General features: G+C 40.5%; 1 protein-coding gene across 1 annotated transcript in view; it reads left to right on the plus strand.

The window, feature by feature from the left end:
* Nucleotides 1-19,050, plus strand: part of LOC126108111 (beta-1,3-galactosyltransferase 6-like) — an 86,491-nt gene extending 67,441 nt beyond the window's left edge. Inside the window, exon 5 of the mRNA XM_049913344.1 lies at nucleotides 11,969-19,050. Coding sequence (XP_049769301.1) covers nucleotides 11,969-12,266 — 298 coding nt within the window. The 3' untranslated portion in view covers nucleotides 12,267-19,050. The remainder of the gene's footprint in view (nucleotides 1-11,968) is intronic.
* Nucleotides 19,051-25,029: the final 5,979 nt, after the last annotated feature.

The raw sequence follows: 25,029 nt of genomic DNA on the forward strand, positions 1-25,029 counted from the left end.
AGTTCGCCGATGACATTGTAATTCTGTCAGAGACAGCAAAGCACTCGGAAGAGCAGTTAAACGGAATGGAAAGTGTCTTGAAAGGAGGATATAAGATGAACATCAACAAAAGCAAAACGAGGATAATGGAATGTAGTCGAATTAAGTCGGGTGATGCTGTGGGAATTAGATTAGGAAATGAGACACTTAAAGTGGTAAAGGAGTTTTGCTATTTGCGGAGCAAAATAACTGATGATGGTCGAAGTAGAGAGGATATAAAATGTAGACTGGCAATGGCAAGGAATGCGTTTCTGAAGAAGAGAAATATGTTAACATTGAGTATAGATTTAAGTGTCAGGAAGTCTTTTCTGAAAGTATCAGTATGGAGTGTAGCCTTGTATGGAAGTGAAACGTGGACGATAAATAGTTTGGAGAAGAAGAGAATAGAAGCTTTCAAAATGTGGTACTACAGAAGAATGCTGAAGATTAGATGGGTAGATCACATAACTAATGAGGAGGTATTGAAGAATTGGGGAGAAGAGGAGTTTGTGGCACAACTTGACAAGAAGAAGGGCAGTGTGAAGCGTAAAAATTGTAGAGGGAGACCAAGAGATGAATACACTAAGCAGATTCAAAAGGATGTAGGTTGCAGTAGGTACTGGGAGATGAAGAAGCTTGCACAAGATAGAGTAGCATGGAGAGCTGCATCAAACCAGTCTCTGGACTGAAGACGTCAGCAACAACAAGAAGTCTAGGGGACTGATGACCTCAGATGTTAAGTCCCATAGTACTCGAGCCATTTGAACAGATCATGTGTGAACAGATACTTTCTCTTGTGAAGTTTCTGTAATTGCCATCCCATCTTGAAGATGCTTGTAGTCCCTCGCCACATGAAAATAAATAATAAATTTACCGAGTAGCCGTGCACTCCTATGTAGTAAATTGTTGTAATGTTCACAAGTATAATTATTTGGTAAAGAATACATAGGATTACACCTCACTCTTCTGGAGTGATATGTAACACTGCAGTAATAGGTGGTCTTTCTGGTTGGTGTGGGTTGAAGTCCCTGGCGGTAACATGGGCGTTCCTCTCTCCAGATATAAGGACAATGTGATGATTATTCTGTAAAATGTGGAAATCTCAGGGAATTTCAGGAAATTGAACTTTACTGAATCTTACAAATGACAAAATTTAAAAACTTAATGTTTCAAAGTGTGTTAATTGTGTGAATATTATTCCATATTAATAACTGATGTTTCAAAACGACGATTAAATTAATTCTTATGGCTGGTGTGGAGCTCAGCTGAGAGGACAGAAAAGTCATTGTTGTGGTGTGCTGTCCCCCTGCACACTCACCATCAATGTATCATGAGCTTCTTGACGCAATCTTCTTCCTCACTCCTGGAATTATTAGGTTTTTTGTTTTCCTTCCATGTTTGAGTAGCCACCTTGCGGAATGATGTCAGTGTGTTTGACTTGTGTCAATACCGTCACAGCTTTCATGACACCTTTTAAAAAGAAACATGATTCATAAACTGAGAATAAACGGCACCTTGTTTTTCTTGCATAATTCTCCATCTGTTTGATATATTACATGAGCTCCTTTCCATTTGAGAATGGAGTTGCATCCAAGATAGTGGCTTTCAAATTGGTCACCGTGTTGGCAACATATGTCACAGGTTTTGACACCCCTTCCCATTTTATATTACTTGAGTTAAAATTTTTCTTTGTTCATCTGTTTTGGTTTTTGACAAATGGTTCCGCACACTTATGGACTACCTCCTTTCAAAGTGAACACCTCACTTGTCCCCGGTACTGAGATGTTTTAACTCCTGTTGTGTTCCATTGTGTTGGATGTGATTTAATTAATGACAATTTAATAAATTGTTTTCTTGGTACCTTTCAGCTGCTTTCCCTTATCTTGTGTAAAACTGTGACAGACTGCTTAACTTTCCTTGAAAAATGTATGAAAACCTTTTGTATTTATAATCCATATATTGTCCATCAACATATACATCATCAACTGGATGACACCAAACTTCTGTCAGAGCATAACATCCAGCATGAAACTTCTAAATAAAAGTCTAGCCAAAGAATTATTTATATTTCATTAACAGTCAAAAATGTATATGCTTTGAGGACTTGGTACTTCTCCAAAGCAGGCCAATGTTGTCAGGAATTCCAGTATTCATGTCTGGACAGCTACTTCCTCATGCCAAGTTGTCCCATATTGAAGGCATTTATCGTCCCTTAACATGATTCCCATATGCAAATAAAATAACAGATCACACAATATTTGTGTTCTCCTCTATGATGACACATTTTATTGCTTTCATTCAGTTCTATGGGATTTTATGTAACACTACATATACCACACCTAGACAATTGATCTCATGGTGTATACAGCTATTTTTCTTAATTTTCAAGCTTCTATCATTTTACTATATTTTTGTGTTACCAATAAAATCTTTTGATAAATCTCTCAAATTACTGAAGTATTATAAAGTTAACAACGCTTACTACCAAGTAGTGAGAATAAGGTGCCTCTTGTTTGCACATTTCATTGTTTCAGGTTAACCAACAATACAGTAGTAATGATGGCTCTGTTTTAATTTGTGGAATGTGTCTCTACTTTTGTACATAACATTTTCTTAATATGATAAATATTCAAACCTAGATGCCCACTACAATATATCTGTTTTAAAGTGCCTGCACTTGTTTTAATTAATACTGTTTTATCATTATTATATTTGCCCCTGCTTGGTAGTACAATACAGTTGTAATAATGTTCTTTCAAGGCCTAGTTTACAAGAAAGAATTTTTTAAGCATGTTGTTTGTATGTAATTCAGGTTGCCCTTCCATAACAACTTAATGTCATTCATAATAGTTTTGAAGTTTTGTCTTAATAACAGTGCAGGCGAACAACATTCAGAGTGCTTAAAAATCTTAAACTTTCCTATGATTACCTCATAACACCCTTCTCTTTTAGACATCTATCATTTTTATGGTAACACTCTTCTTATCTTTAATAGTTTCCTATTAAAGTACTGTATTTTTCCAATTATAAGACAAGGTTTTTTCCTAAATTCATCATTCAAAAAATACAGAGTCATCGCACATTGGCAGATTGAACTACTACTCCTGAGGTCAATGTTTTTATGTTGTGGAATAGGTTATTATAGGTGTCGTCTTACATTTATAGATGAAGCTAGGGCAGTTGAGGTCACACAAAGATTTATTTTGAAGCATTCAGAAAGTTTGTGCAGTGTCAAAAAATTGCTGACACTAGCAATTTGTTTTAATGGTCTATTATTTAATATAATTAATCCTTTCTTTCACAGGGATTTATTTATTTATTTTTAATTTAATTTAATTTTGTGAGAGATGAGGGAGCGCTGTGGCTGACTGTTGTCAGATGATGCTGAGAGGATGAACTCTGTAACACTGCATGAAGGTGGTTATCCTATTCTAACCTCCTTGTGCTGCACATGCTGTTCCTTTTTAAACAGTTATAGTTAATTGTTTTCCTTTATCGATTGGCAAAATTTGTCACAAAAGTAATAATATTTGATAGTTATCTCCATTGAGCAAAATGCCACATCGAGTTTTCCAAAATATATTATACATTAACAAAAGAAAAAACTTAAATTATTGTAGTAGCAATGAAAAAGATATTGCAACTGACTCTCTTTTTTTGGATTAGCCGCTTCACAGAGGTCCATTGTGAGCTGTAATTATTGTATGGTAGCGAAACTTGGTAGATATGCTACCACATTAATGCAGAACTGATGTACACTGGAAAAAAAATTCCAATTGTGGCCACCAGGTGCACACTGTACACTGTTTGCATGACGGTATGAAACCCGTGCTGTCATTTGACAACCCATAATGTGAGTCTGCAGTGTGGCTAGTGAGAAGAGAGAGTGTGTACTAGTGGTGAAACTGTTTCATGTGAACGGCAGCATTTAAAGTGCTGCATTGAGTATTGCCGACTGAAAATTCTGAGGACTGGCCCGATGTCATTAAATGGTTTAAAGATGATGACAGCGAGATTCGAAAATGTCGGTGAGCGTGGTGCGGCACGTGGAAGAGGAAGGTATCCTATCATGGTGGAAGTTCTTGGTGAGGTTGCGGTTGCTGTAACTGAGCACACACTGTGTCCTCTGTGTAGTGCTAGTGTTTGTGCAGTGCCATGAGAATTGTCAATCCCATGGTCAACGGTACAGGAAATTTCTGTGGTCTATTTTACACTGGCACCCATGCAAGATCTAGACAGTGCAACAACTGAAATCTCATGATCCGCAACAATTTTCTATACTTGCTGTTCAGTTTCTGGCATAGATCAAAGTTTATGTCATGTGGCTGGGCAATATTCTGTGGAATGATGAGAGACATTTTACACAACAGGGTGCAGGGAATACACAGTTCAGCCAGATTTGGGTTACTGTTAAGCTACGTGTTGTGCATAAAGAGCCATTGCATTCACCATACGAGGGGGGACCCGACAGTAACCGGAATCGTGATGCTGCACATCGTGTACTTATAGTAGCAGGTTGCACCGCCAGAGGGTTGTAGTAGGAGCTCTGCTGAGTCATTCTGCCACGTGGCGTCACCCAACAGTGAGAAGTGTGGTTTCTTTGGCAGTTCTTTGAGTGTGCGTACAGTGCAGATGTGACACGAGGAAATGGCTAATTCTTACAAACAATGTACGGCAGTGAAGTTTTGTTTCTTGCTCGGTAAGAACGCAGCAGAAACTGTTGCGATGATTCAGACAGCCTACAAAGACCCTGCTCGTAGTAAAACGCTAGTGTATGAATGGTTTCCTCGGTTTAAAAAGGGAGAAATGGTGCTTGAAGATCAGCCCCGTTCCGGTCGACCTTCAACTGCTCGATGCGAAGACAACATCGACAAAATCCATGATCTCGTCAGTGAAGATCGACACAGGACAATCGGCAAACTCGAGAACTTGTCCGGGTTGTCCTGGAGCTCAATTCAGCGCATCTTGACTGCCGATTTGGGGATGCAAAGAGTGACAGCAAAATTCGCGCCGAAGCTTCTTACCGGAGATCAAAGGGATCATCACATTCAAGCCTGTCTCGAAATGAAGGACGTGTTCAAAGATGATCCACATTTTTCAACAAAATCATTACAGGTGATGAGTCACGGTGCTATGGGTACGATCCAGAAAGTAAATAACAGTCATCGGCTCACCTTGACCAAAAAAGCTCGACAAGTGAATTCGAATGTGAAAACAATGTTGATCTGTTTTTCTTTACATCATAGGGATCGTACACTCTGAATTTGTCCCTGAAAACCAGACAGTAAACCAACAATTCTATTTGGAGATTATGAAATGGCTTCACAGAAGTTTGTCACGAAAATGTCCAGCTTTGTGGGATTCTGGCGTGTGGTTCCTGCATCACGACAACACTCCCGCACACACGGCTCTCAGCGTTCGCCAGTTTTTGGCCTCAAAGAAGACGACTACCTTGACCCACGCGCCCTATTTGCCAGATTTAGCACCCTCAATCTTCTCCCTATTCCCGAGGATGAAAAGAGACTTGAGAAGGAAGGATTTTGTGGATGTGGAAGACGTAAAACGCAATGTCATGAAAGTGCTAGTATCAAAGAGGACGAATTTAAAAGGTGCTTCAAACACTGGAATGAATGTTTGGACAAGTGTATTAATGCTAATGGAGAGTACTTCGAAGGAGATTAAGGTTGTATTTGAAAACAATAAAGCGTATGCTTTCTAGAAAGAAATTCCAGTTATTTTTGGGTCCCCCCTCATATGTGACTCTATGGTGTGGATTCACAAGTACCTTTATTCTCGGTCCTTTCTTCCTGGAAGAGAACACACCCGTAGGACCTCTCAGATGTACCATGACTCTGCAGGAGACCTCGTTTTGCAACATGTAATTCCTGCTTGGGAAGAGCACAACTGTGTAGAAACCACTGGTTTCATCCAATATGGGCGACACCTCATGTTGCTCACCCAGTGAAAGATGCAACCTCCACGAATGTGATATCTGCAGAGGTGTCCCAGATGCGAGGGCTGCAAGACCACGTGATATGAATCCGTGTGACTTCTGGGGCTGTCTAAAAGAACACATTTACCATGTACACGTTTGATCTCTATCTGATCTGAAGGCCCGTATGCAGGAACATGTTGCACTGATTCCCCGGAACTGCTGCAACCAACTGTTGATTATGTTGTTTTGCAGGTGCAACATCTAGTTGAAGTGTCCAGTACTAATATTGAACAAATTATGTAAGCTGCTATTAATAATAAAATCAACATTATGCCTTTCTCACTTGTTCAACTGTTCTGCCCACATCCCGTTCCTAATCCATTATGTATAGAAACTTTTCTGTATGTCTTTCTTGAATTCACAGCACCAGATTTGCACCTGGTGGCCAGAATTGGAACTAGCTTTTTTTCCAGTGTAAATCGGTTCTACAGTAATGCACTAGAGTAGTTACCAGGTTTTGCTGCCATATGATAATTGCAGCCAACATTGAACCTTTGTTAGTAGTTGCACTTTAATTATGACCACCCAGTATTTCCACTTTTTACCAATATCACGCACCTCTTTCCTCAGACATAGTTCTTCTATTTCATCACTCTTTCACTTTCTCAACAGAGTTGGTGTCCCTATATGTACACTACTGGCTGTTAAAATTGCTACACCAAGAAGAAATGCACATGATAAACGGGTATTCATTGGACAAATATATTATACTACAACTGACATGTGATTACATTTTCATGCAATTTGGGTGCATAGATCCTGAGAAGTCAGTACCCAGAACAACCACCTCTGGCCATAATAACGGCCTTGATACGATGCCTGGGCATTGAGTCAAACAGAGCTTGGATGGCGTGCACAGGTACAGCTGCCCATGCAGCTTCAACACAATACCACAGTTCATCAAGAGTAGTGACTAGCGTCTTGTGACGAGCCAGTTGCTCGGCCACCATTGACCAGACGTTTTCAGTTGGTGAGAGATCTGGAGAATGTGCTGGCCAGGGCAGCAGTCAAACATTTTCTGTATCCAGAAACGCCCGTACAGGCCCTGCAACATGCGGTCGTGCATTATCCTGCTGAAATGTAGGGTTTCGCAGGGATCAAATGAAGGGTAGAGCCACGGGTCGTAACGCATCTGAAATGTAACATCCACTGTTCAAAGTGCCGTCAGTGCGAACAAGAGGTGACCTAGACGTGTAATGAGTGGCACCCCATACCATCACGCCAGGTGATACGCTAGTATGGCGATGATGAATACACGCTTCCAAACACGAATGCGACCATCGTGATGCTACAAACAGAACCTGGATTCATCCAAAAAAAATGACATTTTGCCATTCGTCCACCCTGCTTCGTCATCAAGTAGACCATCGCAAGCGCTCCTGTCTGCGATGCAGTGTCAAGGGTAACCGCAGCCGTGATCTCAGAGCTGACAGTCCCTGCTGCTGCAAACATCGTCGAACTGTTCATACAGATGGTTGTTGTCTTGCAAACGTCCCCATCTGTTGACTCAGAGATCGAGACGTGGCTGCATGATCCGTTACAGCCATGTGGATAAGATGCCTGTCATCTGGACTGCTAGTGATACGAGGCCGTTGAAATCCAGCACGGCGTTCCGTATTACTCTCCTGAACCCACCGATTCCATATTCTGCTAACAGTCATTGGATCTCGACTGACGCGATCAGCAATGTCGTGATACGATAAACCGCAATCGCCATAGGCTACAATCCGACCTTTATCAAAGGCGGAAACATGATGGTACGCATTTCTCCTCCTGACACGAGGCATCACAACAACGTTTCACCAGGCAACGCCGGTCAACTGCTGTTTGTGTATGAGAAATCGGTTGGAAACTTTCCTTATGTCACCACATTGTAGGTGTTGCCACAGGCGCCAACCTTGTGTGAATGCTCTGAAAAGCTAATCATTTGCATATCACAGCATCTTCTTCCTGTCGGTTAAATTTTGCGTCTGTAGAACGTCATCTTCATGGTGTAGCAATTTTAATGGCCAGTAATGTATAATACTATCAACTTGCCTATGCTCTGAACATGTACCACTAAATGTCTATGGCTGGAGATCTTGTCTGGCAAAACAGAAAATCTGTTTATGGACCACTGCACAGAGTGACACATAAAATTCTGAGAACAATGGCAGATAATTGAATATCATAAATTTCATATACTTGAAATGATTTATACTGCACAAGCCGGGAAACTTCTTAGGGGTTGTGATTGTTATCTGTTCCATATGTAATTGGTGTTGGGAGTGACATTTCGTGTCCATGATGGGAACACATCATGGTTTAATTAATATGTTTACGACCAGTGTAAAGATTCTGTGTGAATCCTGCTTGTATGAATGTGTAAGGGTGGATATGTTTTTGAATTTATAGCATATTATGTATGAAAGGCTGGCTGATCAGAGCATGCCAGAAGGCCACAAATGGTAGAAATTGATACAGAAAGAAATGTGCCTGATCCAAATGGATACCTCGTGACAGGACTCCTCTTGTAAAGCTTAGTACACACTGATTCAGTCTTCAGACTCAGTACCCCAATTCTTTGTGGCAGACTAATTTGCCCTGCCATGCAAAGAATTGTGTTCACATCTAGGTTTGTTTTAAGGGAACCAGAAAGCTGAAAGATGAGTCATCTACTTCGTTGCTGAAAAAAATCATCTTTACGTAAACAAATTAAAGATGCATCCCTTGCTGATGCAGTTATTTTGGAAATGTTTTACTTTTTGCATAAAATATTAAGAACCCCATTTGTTCTCAAATGATTGCTTACAATACTTGGAAGTTAAATAACTCACTGTTCATTGTTTGAAGAATGTGAAGTAAATTGTGCATATTGTGGTTGCAACTGAGAGGGAAGCAGAAATGGACAGTCTAAAATTGTCTTCTTTTTTAGGGTTTCGTGCCTCAGTCGGTAAAAATGAAGCCATTAATAGGATCGCTTTGTTAATCTGTCTGTCTGTCAAAAACCCTTAGTCTCAGGAAGAGTTGGACTTGCCACGTTGAAATTTATGTAACATAAATGTGGTCTCTTATCAGTGTAAAACATTGAAGCTCCTAAGTCAATGCAATCAAAAGATACCACCAGTTATTTCATATTTTAATACTCTCATATTCACTTATCAAGCCCTGTAGGGTACTTCCCATAGGCCTAGATTCATGAAATGTGGCAAAAAGGAAGGTTTCACACTAAAAGCAAAGGAAAAAATCTGAAAAGTATAAATTAATAATCATATCGTACAAAAGTTTCTAAGGCAATGCAGTCTGTAGGTGTGGCCATCTGTCACATATTTTGATACTCACGAACCCACTCGTGAAAATCTGTAGGGGACAATGAAATTTGGCAAAAAGAAGAATTTCACAGTACAACCAAAGGCAAATACCTGGAAACTGTATCACATGAGAAATTTTTTTTTAATTATTTTGTTTTTTTTTAATCTGACTCTGTCTGTTGATCCATCTGCTAAGAACACTTTTTCTCGGGAATGGGTAGCTGTATCAAGTTGAAATTTATGTCACATAACAAGTTCTATAGGCCCTTGGCCATCTAATAAATGTAAGCTTGTAAATCAGTGCAACCAAAAGCTACAGCCATTTAGGTAACATATTTTGATACTTGCAAACCCACTCCTCAAAACCTATAGGGTACTTCCTGTTGGCAAGAAGAAAGATATTACATTACAAGCAACGGAAAAAGTCCAAAAATTGTTAATTTTTAATTGTATGATGGAAAAAATATTTATTTTGTCATTTGTTATCCGATGTAAAACTTGAAATTAAAACAATCAGTAGTTCTTCATTCAGGCGGACTAGTTTACAATGGTAAAAATCAAACATCAGGTTGATATTACTCTTTTAGGAATTTATACATTATCAGATATCCAGGAGTGATTACTGCATGTAGATATGGTGTTTCAAGTTGTATGCGAAACAGATATTTGCAGAATAGTCTGATGCCTCACGTCTGACTTTTGCCATTGCAACCCAGTCAGCCTGAATGCAGAACTGCTGTTCGTTATAATAATGGTTGCCTGCCTCCTGCTTTATTTTCTGTCACATTTATATTATTGAAATTAAAACATTCTCAGAAATCTGTGAATCACTGGGATTGGTGTCTTGCCAGTACCAATGTTGATAACAGGCAAAAATGGCCAAGATTCTTGATTCCCAGAATCGAGGAATTATCTACGGGACGTACCTAAAATTCAGGAACACTTACATTCGTTTATTTATTGTACGAGAACCAAACATTGTACAGATATCATACACGTGTCATTTTGAAGAGAAACCCTGAAAGTTTTTTTCAGGTATATCTCCACAGTGTAGTTTGGTGATTTGCCAATAGTCAGCACTAGTTGCAAACATAGCGAGTTCATGTGCGGAGTGAGCTGTTTCACGAAATGGCCTCTCCGGTCACCAGATCTCAGTCTCTGTGACTTTTTTCTGTGGGGACACATTAAAGGTCTGCCTCTACCACGTGATGTAGCAGGGCTCCGGGAGAGAATACGGGAAGTGACTGCCACAGTCAATGGTGCCATGCTGAGATGGGTATGGCAAGAATTTGATTACTGTATTACCGTCTGCCAGGTCAGTTGTGGTTCTTAAAAAAAAAAACTTTCAGAGTTTCTCTTCAAAATGCAATGTGTATGACACCTGTACAATCTACATCTACATTTATACTCCGCAAGCCACACAACGGTGCGTAGCGGAGGGCACTTTACGTGTCACTGTCATTACCTCCCTTTCCTGTTCCAGTCGCGTACGGTTCGCGGGAAGAACGACTGCCGGAAAGCCTCCATGCATGCTCAAATCTCTCTAATTTTACATTCGTGATCTCCTCGGGAGGTATAAGTAGGGGGAAGCAATATATTCGATACCTCATCCAGAAACACACCCTCTCGAAACGTGGACAGCAAGCGACAAGGTGATGCAGAGCGCCTCTCTTGCAGAGTCTGCCACTTGAGTTTGCTAAACATCTCCGTAACGCTATCACGCTTACCAAATAACCCTGTGATGAAACGCGCCGCTCTTCTTTGGATCTTCTCTATCTCCTCTGCAAACCATACCTGGTACGGATCCCACACGGATGAGCAATACTCAAGTATAGGTTGAACGAGTGTTTTGTAAGCCACCTCCTTTGTTGATGGACTACATTTTCTAAGGACTCTCCCAATGAATGTCAACCTGGCAGTTGCTTTACCAACAGTTAATTTTATATGATCATTCCACTTCAAATCATTCAGCACACATACTCCCAGATATTTTACAGAAGTAACCGCTACCAGTGTTTGTTCCGCTATCATATAATCATACAATAAAAGATCCTTGTTTCTATGTATCTGCAATACATTACATTTGTCTGTGTTAAGGGTCAGTTGCCACTCCCTGCACCAAGTACCTATCTGCTGCAGACCTTCCTGCATTTCGCTGCCGTTTTCTAATGCCGCAATTTCTCTGTATACCACAGCATCATCCGCGAAAACTGCACTGAACTTCCAACACTATCTACCAGGTCAGTGTTTAGTTCTTGTGCAATAAATAATGGAAAGTGTTCCCGGACTTTATATACACCCTGTATTTACATAAGTAAGTCTGTACAGAACCCTCAGTGCGCGAGTCCTAATTGCACTTGGCCAATTTTTCTAAATGTGTCCCCCAACCATCTGTAGAAGTGTTTTGAAATTATCTGAAGTTATCTGATATCAGTTTTGGTATGCCATTCCATTCTCTACTTTTAAGGTATCGAGAAGATTGTGCCCACATCTGTTTCACTCTTTAAGCTCACGAATCCACTGACGTGCTACTTTTCGGACGGGGCGCTTTACGTTATAGAGAGATGCGCACGAAATGTAGCTTAATTTCAAACTGGCCAGACAAATAATACATGTGATAATACATTTACATTACCCGTTTGCGATTACCAAAATGTGTCGGCAGGCTGTTCTACAACGAGGACGTGTCGGTGGGGACGTGGCTGGCCCCCCTGAAGGACGTGCGGCGCGTGCACGACCCGCGGTTCGACACGGAGTACAAGTCGCGGGGCTGCCACAACAGCTACCTGGTGACGCACAAGAAGAGCGCCGCGGAGATGGCGGCCATGTGGGAGCAGCTGCGCTGGGGCTCGGACCGGCTGTGCCCCGGGGGGCAGGAGACGCGCCTGCGGCTGTCCTACCGCTACGACTGGCTGGCGCCGCCCTCTCTCTGCTGCCGCCGGCACGACCCCTCCATCCCGTGAGGCCCGGCGTCGGCGCTGCACCACTGTTCCCCTCTTCTCCTCCGTCGTCTTCGTATTCCCCCTTATCGTTCGACAGTTTGTGCGCAGAATTTCCTATTCTGCTTGGTACTGTCGTGTGATCTCGCTGTTCAGATATCTGGGTTCACACCCGAATTACTGTAGTCGCATTCCACAGTGTTTCCAACAGCTTCCCTAATTGTCTTTGTCACGTGTGGTATGCAGATTTCATCACTCGCCATTCAGAATGGGACTCTGCACACTATCCTAACAAATGTTTCCAGGCACCGTGAAGAATGAGAAAGTCTTGTAAAATTCTAAAGCTGAACAAAAGGCTGTGTCAAACTGCTGAAAGGAAAACTTCTTATAAGAACATCGACATCTACATATATACCGGGTGATCAAAAAATCAGTATAAATTTGAAAACTGAATAAATCATGGAATAATGTAGATAGAGAGGTACAAATTGACACACATGCTTGGAATGACATGGGGTTTTATTAGAACCGAAAAAATACAAATGTTCAAAAAATGCCCGACCGATGGCACTTCATCTGATCAGAATAGCAATAATTAGTATAACAAAGTAAGACAAAGCAAAGATGATGTCCTTTACAGGAAATACTCAATATGTCCACCATCATTCCTCGACAATAGCTGCAGTCGAGGAATGATGTTGTGAACAGCACTGTAAAGCATGTCCGGAGTTATAGTGAGGTATTGGCGTCGGATGTTGTCTTTCAGCATCCCTAGAGATGTCGGTCGATCACAATACACTTGTGACTTCAGGTAACTCCAAAGCCAATAATCGCACGGACTGAAGTCTGGGAACCTGGGAGGCCGAGCATGATGAAAGTGGCGGCTGAGCACACGATCGTCACCAAACGACATGCACAAGAGATCTTTCACGCATCTAGCAATATGGGTTGGAGCAGCATCCTGCATAAGTACTGTACATTCCAGCAGGTGTTTATCAGCCAGGCTGGGGATGATGCGATTCTGTTACATATCGGCGTACCTCTCACCCGTCACGGTAGCAGTCACTGACGTTTTGCTGTCCAGCACCATCTGTCGGACATTTTGTGAACTTTTTTTTTTTCCTAATAAAACCCCATGTCATTCCAAGCATGTGTGTCAATTTTTACCTCTCTATCTACATTATTCTGTGGTTTATTAAGTTTTCAAATTTATACTGACTTTTTGATCATCCGGTACTCTGCTAGCTACCAATTGGTGTGTGACAGAGGGCACTATTTGCACCCCCCTCTGTTCCACTCGCACATCGCATGAGGGAAAATCGACTGTTTGAACGCCTCAGTACGAGCTCTAATTTCCCTGATCTTTGAACGGTGATCATTGCGTGATTTGAAAGTTGGTGGTAATAATATATGCTCTATGTACTTGACGAAGATCGGATTTTGGAGTTTAGTGAGCAGCCCCTTCCATTTAGCGCATCATCTGTCTGCAAGTGTGTCCCACTTCAAACTTTCTGTGATATTTGTAACACTCTCACGATGGCTAAATGTACCAGTCACGAATCTTGATGCTCTTCTTTGGACCTTCTCAATCTCTTGAATCAGACCCAACTGGTAAGGGACGCATACAGACGAACAATACTCTAAGACTGGACGAAGTATCATATTGTAAGCAATTTCCTTTGTTGAAGGACTGCATCGCTTCAGGATTCTACCAATAAGCCTTGCGCTTCAGGATTCCACCAATAACCCTTCTACCAATAAACCGCAATCTAGAGTTGGCCTTGCCCGTTTCTTGTGTAACCTGATCATTCCATTTGAGATCATTTCGAATAGTCACACCCAGATCCTTGATGGATGTTACCGCTCCCAAAGACTGGCCATTCATTTTGTGCTCGTACATTAATGGGGATTTTCACTTTGTTATACCCAGTAGGTTACACTTATTAATATTGAGAGATAACTGCCAGTCATTACCCCACGCATTTATTTTCTGCAAATCCTCACTGATTTGTTCACAACTTTCGTATGATACTACTTTCGTGTAGACTACAGCATCATCGGCAAACAGTCTAGTACCACTGTCAGTACCGTCAACCAGATCGTTTGTGTAAATTGTAAAAAGCGGCAGACCTATTATGCTGCCCTGGGGCACCTGATATTACACTTGTTTCTGTTGAAGTCTCCCCATTCAGGACGACATACTGCTCTCTGTCTGTCAGACAACTTTCTATCCAACTGCATATGTCAATACTGTAAGCGATGCCTTAATGGGCACTTATTTATGAACAGGCACAGAGAGAGTGAGTGAGAGTTTTGATATGTATCTTGACACATACTAAGCAGAATTAGATTTTCACTCTGCAGCAGAGTGTGCACTGATATGAAACTTCTCGGCAGATTAAAACTGTGTGCCGGACCGAGACTTGAACTCGGGACCTTTGTCTTTTGTGGGCAAGTGCTCTACCAACTGAGCTACCCAAGCACGACTCACACCTCGTCCCCTTCTTGAAACATTCCCCAGGCTGTGGCTAAGCCATGTCTCCGCAATATCCTTTCTTTCAGGAGTGCAAACCTTGCAGGTGAGCTTCTGTAAAGTTTGGAAGGTAGGAGACGAGGTACTGGCAGAAGTAAAGCTGTGAGGATGGGGTGTGAGTCGTGCTGGGGTAGCTCAGTCAGTAGAGTACTTGCCCGTGAAAGGCAAAGGACCCGAGTTAGAGTCTCGGTCTGGCACACAGTTTTAATCTGCCAGGAAGTTTCACATACTGAGCAATTCGAACCCCCAGATCCTAAACTGAAGCTGATGCGTCTCTTAGCTGTGTTATCCACCACTGCTTGATTGTCTTCTTCATTACAAAATCACAGAAGTCCAGTGCTTACATTGTTGCTGCTAATTACATTTCATGCTCAATTTGCAGCAGTGTTTAGCGACAACTGATTTAGTTGGTTGCTCCAGTCGCATGTAATTTGACATCATCATAACACTGCTTTCCTTGGTCAGCTATTTAGTTTTACTAATTATTGGAGAGTTTATTGTTAAGTTTTCCACTCTTTACACGACATGACTAATCACTACAGTAGTACATTCTCTACAGTTTTTGAGTGCCCGTGTTTGAAGTGAAGTTGTCATATTCCATCCTTTAATTGTTATCGTCAAATATAGAGTGCAGATTTTGTCACTCTCTATTTGTACTCTGACCAGACTGTGAACGCATCATAAGTAAAGAAACAATCTTCATGACGCATATGTAAATTTACATCTGAGGATGGGGTGAACATAAAATTAATGTACTTTCAAAAATGTATGTTTCGAGACACAATTTGTTTTCGTGGTATGTCATGGAAGCGGTGCCATTGATATTGGTGCATTACATTGTAAACATTAATGTCACAGACACTATGATTTTGACTTTATGTGCTAGGAGCACTGCTGTTGAGTTATGTGATAAGCCGGTCCCCATACTCAAGTAAGTATATGAGTCAGGTCCGTGGGTCACCAAAGGTTGCCCATGTCTGCTTTAATGTTACCTGGTGGGGATCCCAAACACTCAAGCAGTACTCAGGGGGGTTGAACAAGTGTTTTGTGTGCACTGTCCGTTGTAGATGAGCTGCACTTTTCTAAAACTCTCCCAATAATCCAAAGCCATTCACCTTTCCTACTAGCATCCTTATGTGCTCGTTCAATTTGCAATGTTACGCCTAGCTATTTAATTGATGCATCTGTGTTGAGCAGCACACTGCAAATACTGTGCTTGAATGTTATGGGATGATGATTCCTAATTTGCATTAACTTACATTTTTGTACATTTAGAGCATGCTGCCATTCATAACACAAAATAGATTGGTTCAAATGGCTCTGAGCACTATGGGTCTTAACATCTGAAGTCATCAGTCCCCTAGAACTTAGAACTACTTAAGGCTACCCAACCTAAGGGTGTCACACACATCCACGCCCGAGGTAGGATTCGAACCTGCGACTGTAGCGGTCATGCGGTTCCAGACTGAAGTGCCTAGAACCACTCGGCTTTGGTGGCAATACTTTGCCCTATACTACTGTGTCGTCAGCAACCAGTGGCAGAGTACTGCTCCTAGTCTCCAACCTAGCAATAGCAGTACTGCTAGTTTCACCATTATGGCTTGGAAGGCCTTCACAAACTTCTTAGTAGTCTTATTGGAGTTTTCAGATCAGTTCCTGTGCTTGCAGAAAAATAATAGTGAATTAAAGAGGGGTCTAACTTTTTGCAAGTACACAAATTATTGTTTTATTTTATTACTCAAAAATGCTTCACACATTTGTGGCACCCTTACTTATCTGTGACAAGTTTGTTTTTCTGTACCAGATGTGTTTTGTGTAGCTGATTTGAATGTTTTCTTCTGTTTGTTTGTAAATACTGTGTTATTATGTTGCCGTAGCTCTGATCAGAGACATACATTTGTGCAGTGAAACGTGTCCAAGTCACAGCAATATGACGTATTTACAAACGATCAGGAGAAAACATTCAACTTGAGTACACAAAACACTCCTGTTACATAAAAACAAACATATCACAGCTAAGGGCCAGCAAAATACAACAATTATGATATGCTGTATTAATTTAGACCTGTGCCTGATTTTGGTCGGCAGCTACAGGACACAAAATGTAAAATAAGAGAAAAATAGTAATAAAAAACCACTAAAGGTCCCACAACTGTGCTGAAACTTGTTTGGGCTATAAGACAAAACAATAATTTGTGTACTTGCAAAAAGGCAGACCCATCCTTACTTCATTATTACTTTCCTTAATAGTAATTTTCTGTCTTACTTTATTCCATTGTACTGTTCCCCATAAATTATCAAATGTTTTATTACGGTGGTGTGTGTGGATGAGTGTTAGTAGACAGTATAAAAAACAAAGATGTGCAAGCATAATTTTTAGTACTTCTTTGTCCACGACACCTTTTGGTTAACGTATCCCATCCAGAAGCTGCAAGGACGAAAATCCAAACTGTGTAGGCTCGTATACAGACTCAACGCCACTGTCCACTGTCTCACAGTTCTCCACCATGCACTTTTTTTATTGGTATTGTACAACAAGTTGTGGAATCTTCTTCTCAATGCAGTTGCTATGGATGTTTAAAACAACACAAATTTTCTGCAGTCTAGTTTCCCCTTATTGTTTTCGCAGTCCTCATTCCAAACATTCCACGGGCGCACTTCTCCGCTCGCTACAGTGACACCACCCCCATAGTCTGCTGCCTCATCCACTCCTTTATTAAACAGTTTGTGAAACAAACTCGGCACCTGGCAGACAAAATCACAACTCAGATTGTAAAAAAAGCTAGTGCCGTGTGGCGATGATGTGGATAGCTGGCAGAAACATTATTTCCTTTGATGTGTTCTGACACTATCACAGACAGCAATGTGTTGCAAACATAGGCCATTCAGCAGGCATGTTGCAGACTCAGTGTGTGTGGAGCTGTACTTATCCCTAGATATTCAGTGTTCTCTTTTCTCCCAGATTTTGTAATAATTACTTCATTTTAAGTATTTGTGTCCTTATTTTTTATTAATTCCATATCAACCACATATGAAACCGAGCGAGGTGGCGCAGTGGTTAGACACTGGACTCGCATTCAGGAGGACGACGGTTCAATCCCGCGTCCGGCCATCCTGATTTAGGTTTTCCGTGATTTCCCTAAATCGCTCCAGCCAAATGCCGGGATGGTTCCTTTCAAAGGGCACGGCCGACTTCCTTCCCCGTCCTTCCCTAATTCGATGAGACCGATGACCTCGCTGTCTGGTCTCCTTCCCCAAAACAACCAACCAACCACATATGAAATGTAATAATGTTTTCCCTCAGCAGTTGGAGTCTCTTGGGTGAGGGGTCAGTTTTAGCAAATTCTTTGTCAGTATCCTCTAAGACGAGTTTAAGTAATACGGGTGTCTCAGCCCACTATACAACTTTAATTTCAGTTTCTCGTAGTGATGTCTTATTCAGCAGGAGGTTTCTTCAATATACATTTTAACTAGTCTGATTAATTTGAGGCTATTTCAGAGTCTTTAACAATGTTCACTCTCATCTGTTAGTCTTAATATCTACTTACAGTAATGAACAGTTACGTAACTGCCACACTTGACGTGATAACTAGTCAGTATTGGTATGTGAAATGCCTGATGTGTGCAAAATTGTGAATAGGCGAACAAAACGGCAACTTATCATAAGTGCGCATTCAGTGTGCAAAATTGTGAATAGGCGAACAAAATGGCAACTTATCATAAGTGCGCATTCAGTATAGGGAAATGTTGCTTGGCTATGACCTGGAAAATATTTGTTATTTGACTGTGTAGCTGTCAGTACACACAACTCCCCAATGATATCTAGTCCAAAGGCTTCTGTTCTTAGTTGTTTAAGTTTCGTCGCCAGGCACGTCGATGGGACGAGTAACTTGTGCCATATAAATGGAGCATTTACTATGTGATATTTATTTGCAACAGTATTCTTCTTGTCATGTCCCGTGTACATTTGTACCTCCTTTGTGTTTGTGTATTTCAGTGTTTGTGTACCCTGTTAATTCAGGAGAATAACTGTTATTGTAAAAATCATAAAATGCTTAACACTGGTAGCTAAAGGCAAAACCAAAAAAGTTATCTGCACAAAAGCTACATACAAGTATAATTTGTGATGGTGTTTCATTTATTGAATTTTGTGTCTGTCAGTTTACAATAACTGGCTCTCTGTGTCCATATATGTGTAGGATATTGATGTTTTAGAATATATGTCATGATAGGGTGGTGATAAATTGTCAGCCGTTTTTAAAAAAATAAAGTAAAAAAAAAAATTATACAACACCCTATCCTTTGCTACATTATTTGTGTAACTTGCTTAATAATCATATTTCTTAGCTCTGTTGTACTACACATATTTCTTTCATACTTAACTCTGTGCCCAATTTTGAAGTTAGTGAATGAAATGCTGCAACAGGTAAACTTGGATACAGTTGCATGCACGCCCACATATGCATTCTCTCTCTCTCTCTCTCTCTCTCTCTCTCTCTCTCTCTCTCTCTTTTTCTCTCTCTCTCACACACACACACACACACACACACAGAGCCATATAACAACAGTATGCACAGGATAGATCCACATAGAGGAGGCATTGAGTTGTAGACAGGCATAATGAAAAAGTCTGCTAAAATATTAAGCTTTAGAACAAAGTCATCCTTCCAAAATAGAAGTGTGTGTGTTTCTGTTTGTTTATGTGTCTATCGACATGCCAGCGCTTTCATTTGGTAAGTCACATCATCTTTGTTTTTAGATATATTTTTCCCACGTGGAATGTTTCCCTATATATATATTTGGAGATAATTTTACAAACTTGAAATGGTGCTTGATAAGTGAAGGTTTAGAAGGGACTGGTTGGTAGGACATGTTCTGAGGCATCAAGGGATCACAAATTTAGCATTGGAGGGCAGCGTGGAGGATAAAAATCGTAAAGGGAGACCAAGAGATGAATAGACTAAACAGATTCAGAAGGATGTAGGTTGCCATAGGTACTGGGAGATGAAGAAGCTTGCACAGGATAGGGTAGCATGGAGAGCTGCATCAAAACAGTCTCAGGACTGAAGACCACAAAAACAACACATTAAAAGATCTAAATATCTTTTTTTTTCCTCTTGTTTTTTCATTGAAACAGGGTGACATCTTGTTATCTTGATACTTTTCATTTAAAGTAGCATTGAGGTTTTTCCACTTTCCTTTCCATTATTCACAGTCAATTGATAGCTTGTGCAGAGCTATAACTTTTGGATTAGAAGAACACTTTGGTCAAGACGGCTTCACAAGACGTGATGTAAGTAAAGCTCTAAATATTTCAAGTGAAGTACTAACATCAGCTGCAATTGGGCATTGAAATAATTCAGTAGAGAAAGATGAAAAAACTGTACCGGGCTGGGACTCGATCCCGGACTTTGTCCTTTACATGAGCAGTCGTCGTAACCGCCTTGACTTTCCGTGCGTGGTTCATGACTGATTTAAATTCTCATTTGATTGCATAGTTGCCTGCATTCCCATAAGAGGTTTGGACCCTATTGTACACACATCTTGAAAATATATTAGTCAAGCTTACCGATGTACTGTTCATAGCCAGAACAGACACACTGTTTTTAATACAGCACCCGTAAATGTCAGCGTTTTGAGGGAGGTACTGCTGTCATTCACAATTGGGCACTGAAATAATCCAATGGTGAAACTTGAAAATTTGTGCTGGATTAGTTCGCTTTATGTGAGCGGTTGCCATAACAACTTTGGCCATCTGCGCACTCTTGATGGCCGACCCAAATTCTCAACTACTAAGTACTGTCCCTGTCCACTTTACCTCATTTCCTCACTGCATTTCCTGTATTCCTGCGGGAAGTTCGGAGCTACTGTGCATCTGCTCTGAAGGTATCATAGCAGTAAGCTTACAGATATGCAGTATTTGGTGTCTGGTGTGTCGGGCATGCTCCACACATATATAGTAAACCTCTAAATGGTGAATCAGGAATTTGCAGGTGTGCTGGACCTTCTCTTTATGAGCTGGTCAACATAACCCCCCTCTCACCATAATTCATGAGGAACAACTTGTGTCATTAGTGTGTCTGACACAGTAATGGGTAGTGGCAGGAATTACCCATATCTTGCCCTAATTAATTAATTAAGGAGGGATAGGTTGTTACAAAGTCATAAGTGCAATAACAGTAGTTGAGGATGATGTGGAAATGATGAAGGCTGTAAAATGGAAATGGACGTAACATAGTTTACTAAAAATAACTGAAAATGGACCAAGACAGTACCAGAGTGGAGTCCAGAGGAAGATGAAGACCACAGGGCATACCAATTGACTGCTGGGGTAAAATACTGAGGAAAGTTGCAGGCTGTAACAGGTAGAGGATAGTGCGAGACAGACACACGTGGAAACAGTGACTCATATTTTATTTGCTAGCTTCAGGTCAAAGGTGTGTAGTCATCTAGCTTGTATTGGGGGAATAACAGCCTTGCCAAAAGGTATGCACTGTTTTGGACAAATGAGGTGTTTTCGAGCCTTTAGCTCGAATATAAAACAGTATTTTTGAGGTTGAGTAGGTGAAACATCTTAAATGTACTGCAATATAACAGCCAGAAGTGTGCTGTAATTTTAGAACCACTTTTCAGGTAAATTTTTAATGAAGTTTTGAAAGAATTTTTTCCCGTTTCTGGGCAGCATATGCATATGAGAGTTTTATCCTCGAACATTCCCATTCATTGGAAAAATTCACAGCCACGGCCTGAAAATCTTGTGATCATTCATTCACATATCATATTCAATAAATCACATCATGAAGGAGAATCTTTTTGTATGTGGAATCAGTGAAGTTATACGTTAAGAGGCAGAAACAATCACAGCTGGCTAATTCTGTAAACTGTACTAACAAAAAATTGAAACAGGTGCTGACCGCCTCAAGTAACTTTTTGCCCAGAAAAAAAAATTAAAAAATGTTTCAAGCACATGCTTAACCACCAGGGTGAAATTAACCTGCACAACCATCTTCCTTTTAACTTTCTACATTATAAACATATGAACAGCTTTTGTTATCCTAGTGCTCTGATCAAAATCTGTTCAAAAATGTATCATGCTAACATTTACGAGGTGTGTTCAAAAAGTAAGGTGACTTAATATTTTTATGAAAAAATATTTATTTATTCATCAATATTCATGTTGTCCCCTTCAAAGCAATCCCTACAGAGACAATACACTTGTGCTAATGCTTCTTCCAATCCTCGAAACACTTCTCATTTTTGATATAGCCTTGAGAACTTCCAGCGATGCGGTTTTTATTTCTTCAATCGCTGAAAATCTTCATCCTTTCATAGATCTCGTCAGTTGTGGGAACAGGATAAGGCGCAGCGGGCCAAATGCTGTGAATGTGGTGGCTGAGGCATGATTGTTTTGTTGCTTTTGAGCAAAAAATCTCTCTCAAGCAACGATGAATGAGCAGGTGCATTGTGATGCAAAAGCCATGAATTGTTTTTCCACAATTCCGGACTTTTTTCCGTGTTGCTTCTTGTAAATGGCGCATAACATCAAGGTAATATGCCTTATTGACCTTATGCCTTATTCATGGTACACTGCGCCATGGTAATTGAAAAGAACAGTGAGCAGAACTTCGACATTTGATCGAACTTGTCGTGCTTTTTCCGGCCTTGGCTCTCCGGGATGCTTCCATTGGGACGATTGGGCTTTCATTTCGACATCATAACTGTAAACCCACATTTCATCGCCAGTTATGACCCCTTTGAGCAAATCAGAATCATCTTTGACATCATTCAAGAGCTCCTGAACGATGCTTATGCATGGTTTTTCTGATCAAAATTGAGAAGTTTTGGAACAGACATCGCTGAAACACATCTCGTGCCCAAAACATGTGAAACAATTTCATGACACAAGTCGAATGATTTGCCAACATCCTCTGCAATGTCTCTTACGGTAATTTGATGATTTACCAAAACAATTCGCTTCACAGCTTCGAAGTTATCATCTGTTGTTGATGTGCTGGGGCATCCAGAGCGAGGTACATTGTTGACATCTTCTCGGCCATCTTGGAAGAGCTTGTACCACTTGCAAACATTTTTTTTTTCACCGTATGCCACTGTCAACATTTCAAGTGTTTTAGAGCACTTGATTCCATTTTTCACACAAAATTTGATGCAAATTCTTTGCTCCATTTTTTATAAGGATTAAAAATTGCTGAGCACACTGAAACACATCTAATCTTTCTGTCTGTCAAAAGCAAACAAAGTATGCTGTACACTTGAAACTGTGAACATATGTTTGGGACATGTGAACCAACGCAACAAAAAAAAGGATCAATAATCAAATATACTTTGCCTGTGCAATTTGAAAAGTCGCCTTACTAATTGAATAGACCTCATTTACAAGCATGATATTAAAAATATAACACAAAATTTACTTTGACTCTGCTGCTTTAGCAAACAGTACGTGTATTTGGGCTAACGTTAACTTTTCCACTTGCTGAAGTTGACAGTAAACAAGTGGAAACACTAGGAAAATGCAAAATTACATTCTCCATAGGGGAGTAGCATTTCTACCTTCTTTTCACCTTTAATCACACAAACCTTCAACTGAAGATGGTTGACTGATTGTCTGGTGTACATTTTCTACATCTACATGATTACTCTGCAATTCACAATTAAGTGCCTGGCAGAGTGTTCATCAAACCACCTTTAAGCTACTTCTCTGCAGTTCCACTCTCAAACAGCGACTGCGAAAAATGAGCAGCTAAGTCTTTCCATGCAAGCTCTGATTTCTCTTATTTCAATATGATGATGGTTTTTTCATATGTAGGTGAGCACCAACAAAATATTTTCACACTTGGTGGAGAAAGTTGGTGATTGAAAATTCATGAGAGAGTCCCACCACAATGAAAAATCCCTTTGTTTTAATAATTGCTATCCCGTTTCACATATCACATCTGTGGCAATCTCTCCTCTATTTCAATACAGTACAAAACAAGCAGATGCCACGCACAGCAGTACTCCACAAGAGGGCAGACAAGCATAGAGTAAGCAGTCTCTTCAGTAGACCTGTTGCATCTTCTAAATATTCTGCCACTAAATCACAGTCATTGGTTCGCTTTCCTCACTACATTATCTATGTGATCGTTGCAATTGAAGTTATTTGTAATTGTAATCCTTAAGTATTTAGTTGAATTTACAACCTTTAGATTTGTGTGATTTATTGTGTAACTATAATTTGGTGACTGGTCAGAGGAAGAGCGAGAAATTACAGTATAAGTTTAGCAGACAAGAAGGAAGAAAGAAAATAGAAATACAAAGGGACGAGAAAAGTATGGATAGTGTTGACACTGTGACAGAGTCACTGATTCGCTGTTGGCAGAAAGGAAAACTGTAGAGTGTCCCAAGAGAGAGAAACTACGATGATGCCCACAGACGAAGCTCTCTTGAATACAGAGTGGCTTTGGACAAGACGCAGGTTGTAGGGTAGTTTGTTAACAGTTGTAGTGCCGGAATGGAGAGGCAGACAGAGATATAGTTAGTGTTAAGCAAAGGTACAGCCAAAATGGTGGACACAAGCGATTGCAATTACGGAATGAGAACAGGTGTTTGATATTTGAAGGGAGATTTTGAGGACCCCAGTCACTAGGAACTGATGAAGAAAACCAATCGTGTGATAGCATCCACCCTAAATCAGCACCGGAAGCAATGACGTGGTCAAAGAACCGAATGTTAATCACATACATTAGACAGATAATGTTGGCTACTTCTAGTCATCTGGAGTTTCCTTTGAGTCGCGTTGGACATCATAGTAGTAAATATGTGATAGGAGTAAAGACAGACTAATTTTTCTTTAATTTGAGATGGAAATATTTTTTAATTTTTTTGGGCTATATGCATACAAGAGAGAAATTTCCTGCATGCCAAAACAGTTTGTTCTTCCCAATTTAGATGTCGGTCCAAGATTGTGCCAAGATCTCCGGCTGCTTTTTTATAGGGTAATTGAATGTGAAAATGTTTGTTGAATGACTTTCAGTGTGGTATCTGGTTGACAACCATCCCATATAGTAAGCGATTTTCCACATTTGACGGTTAAAAAAATCATCCCATATGGACCACATGCGAGACGCTAGAATTTCGCGTTTTATGTATTTCGCCTATTTGTGAAACTCATTTCTTGAAATTACATGAATGTTAGGCTTATGTGTCACTGATAAATATACTAAAGTGCGAATTTGTCTCACACGAGAAACGTGAAAC

Source organism: Schistocerca cancellata, chromosome 11 (assembly GCF_023864275.1).
Source record: "Schistocerca cancellata isolate TAMUIC-IGC-003103 chromosome 11, iqSchCanc2.1, whole genome shotgun sequence".
NCBI lineage: Eukaryota > Metazoa > Arthropoda > Insecta > Orthoptera > Acrididae > Schistocerca > Schistocerca cancellata.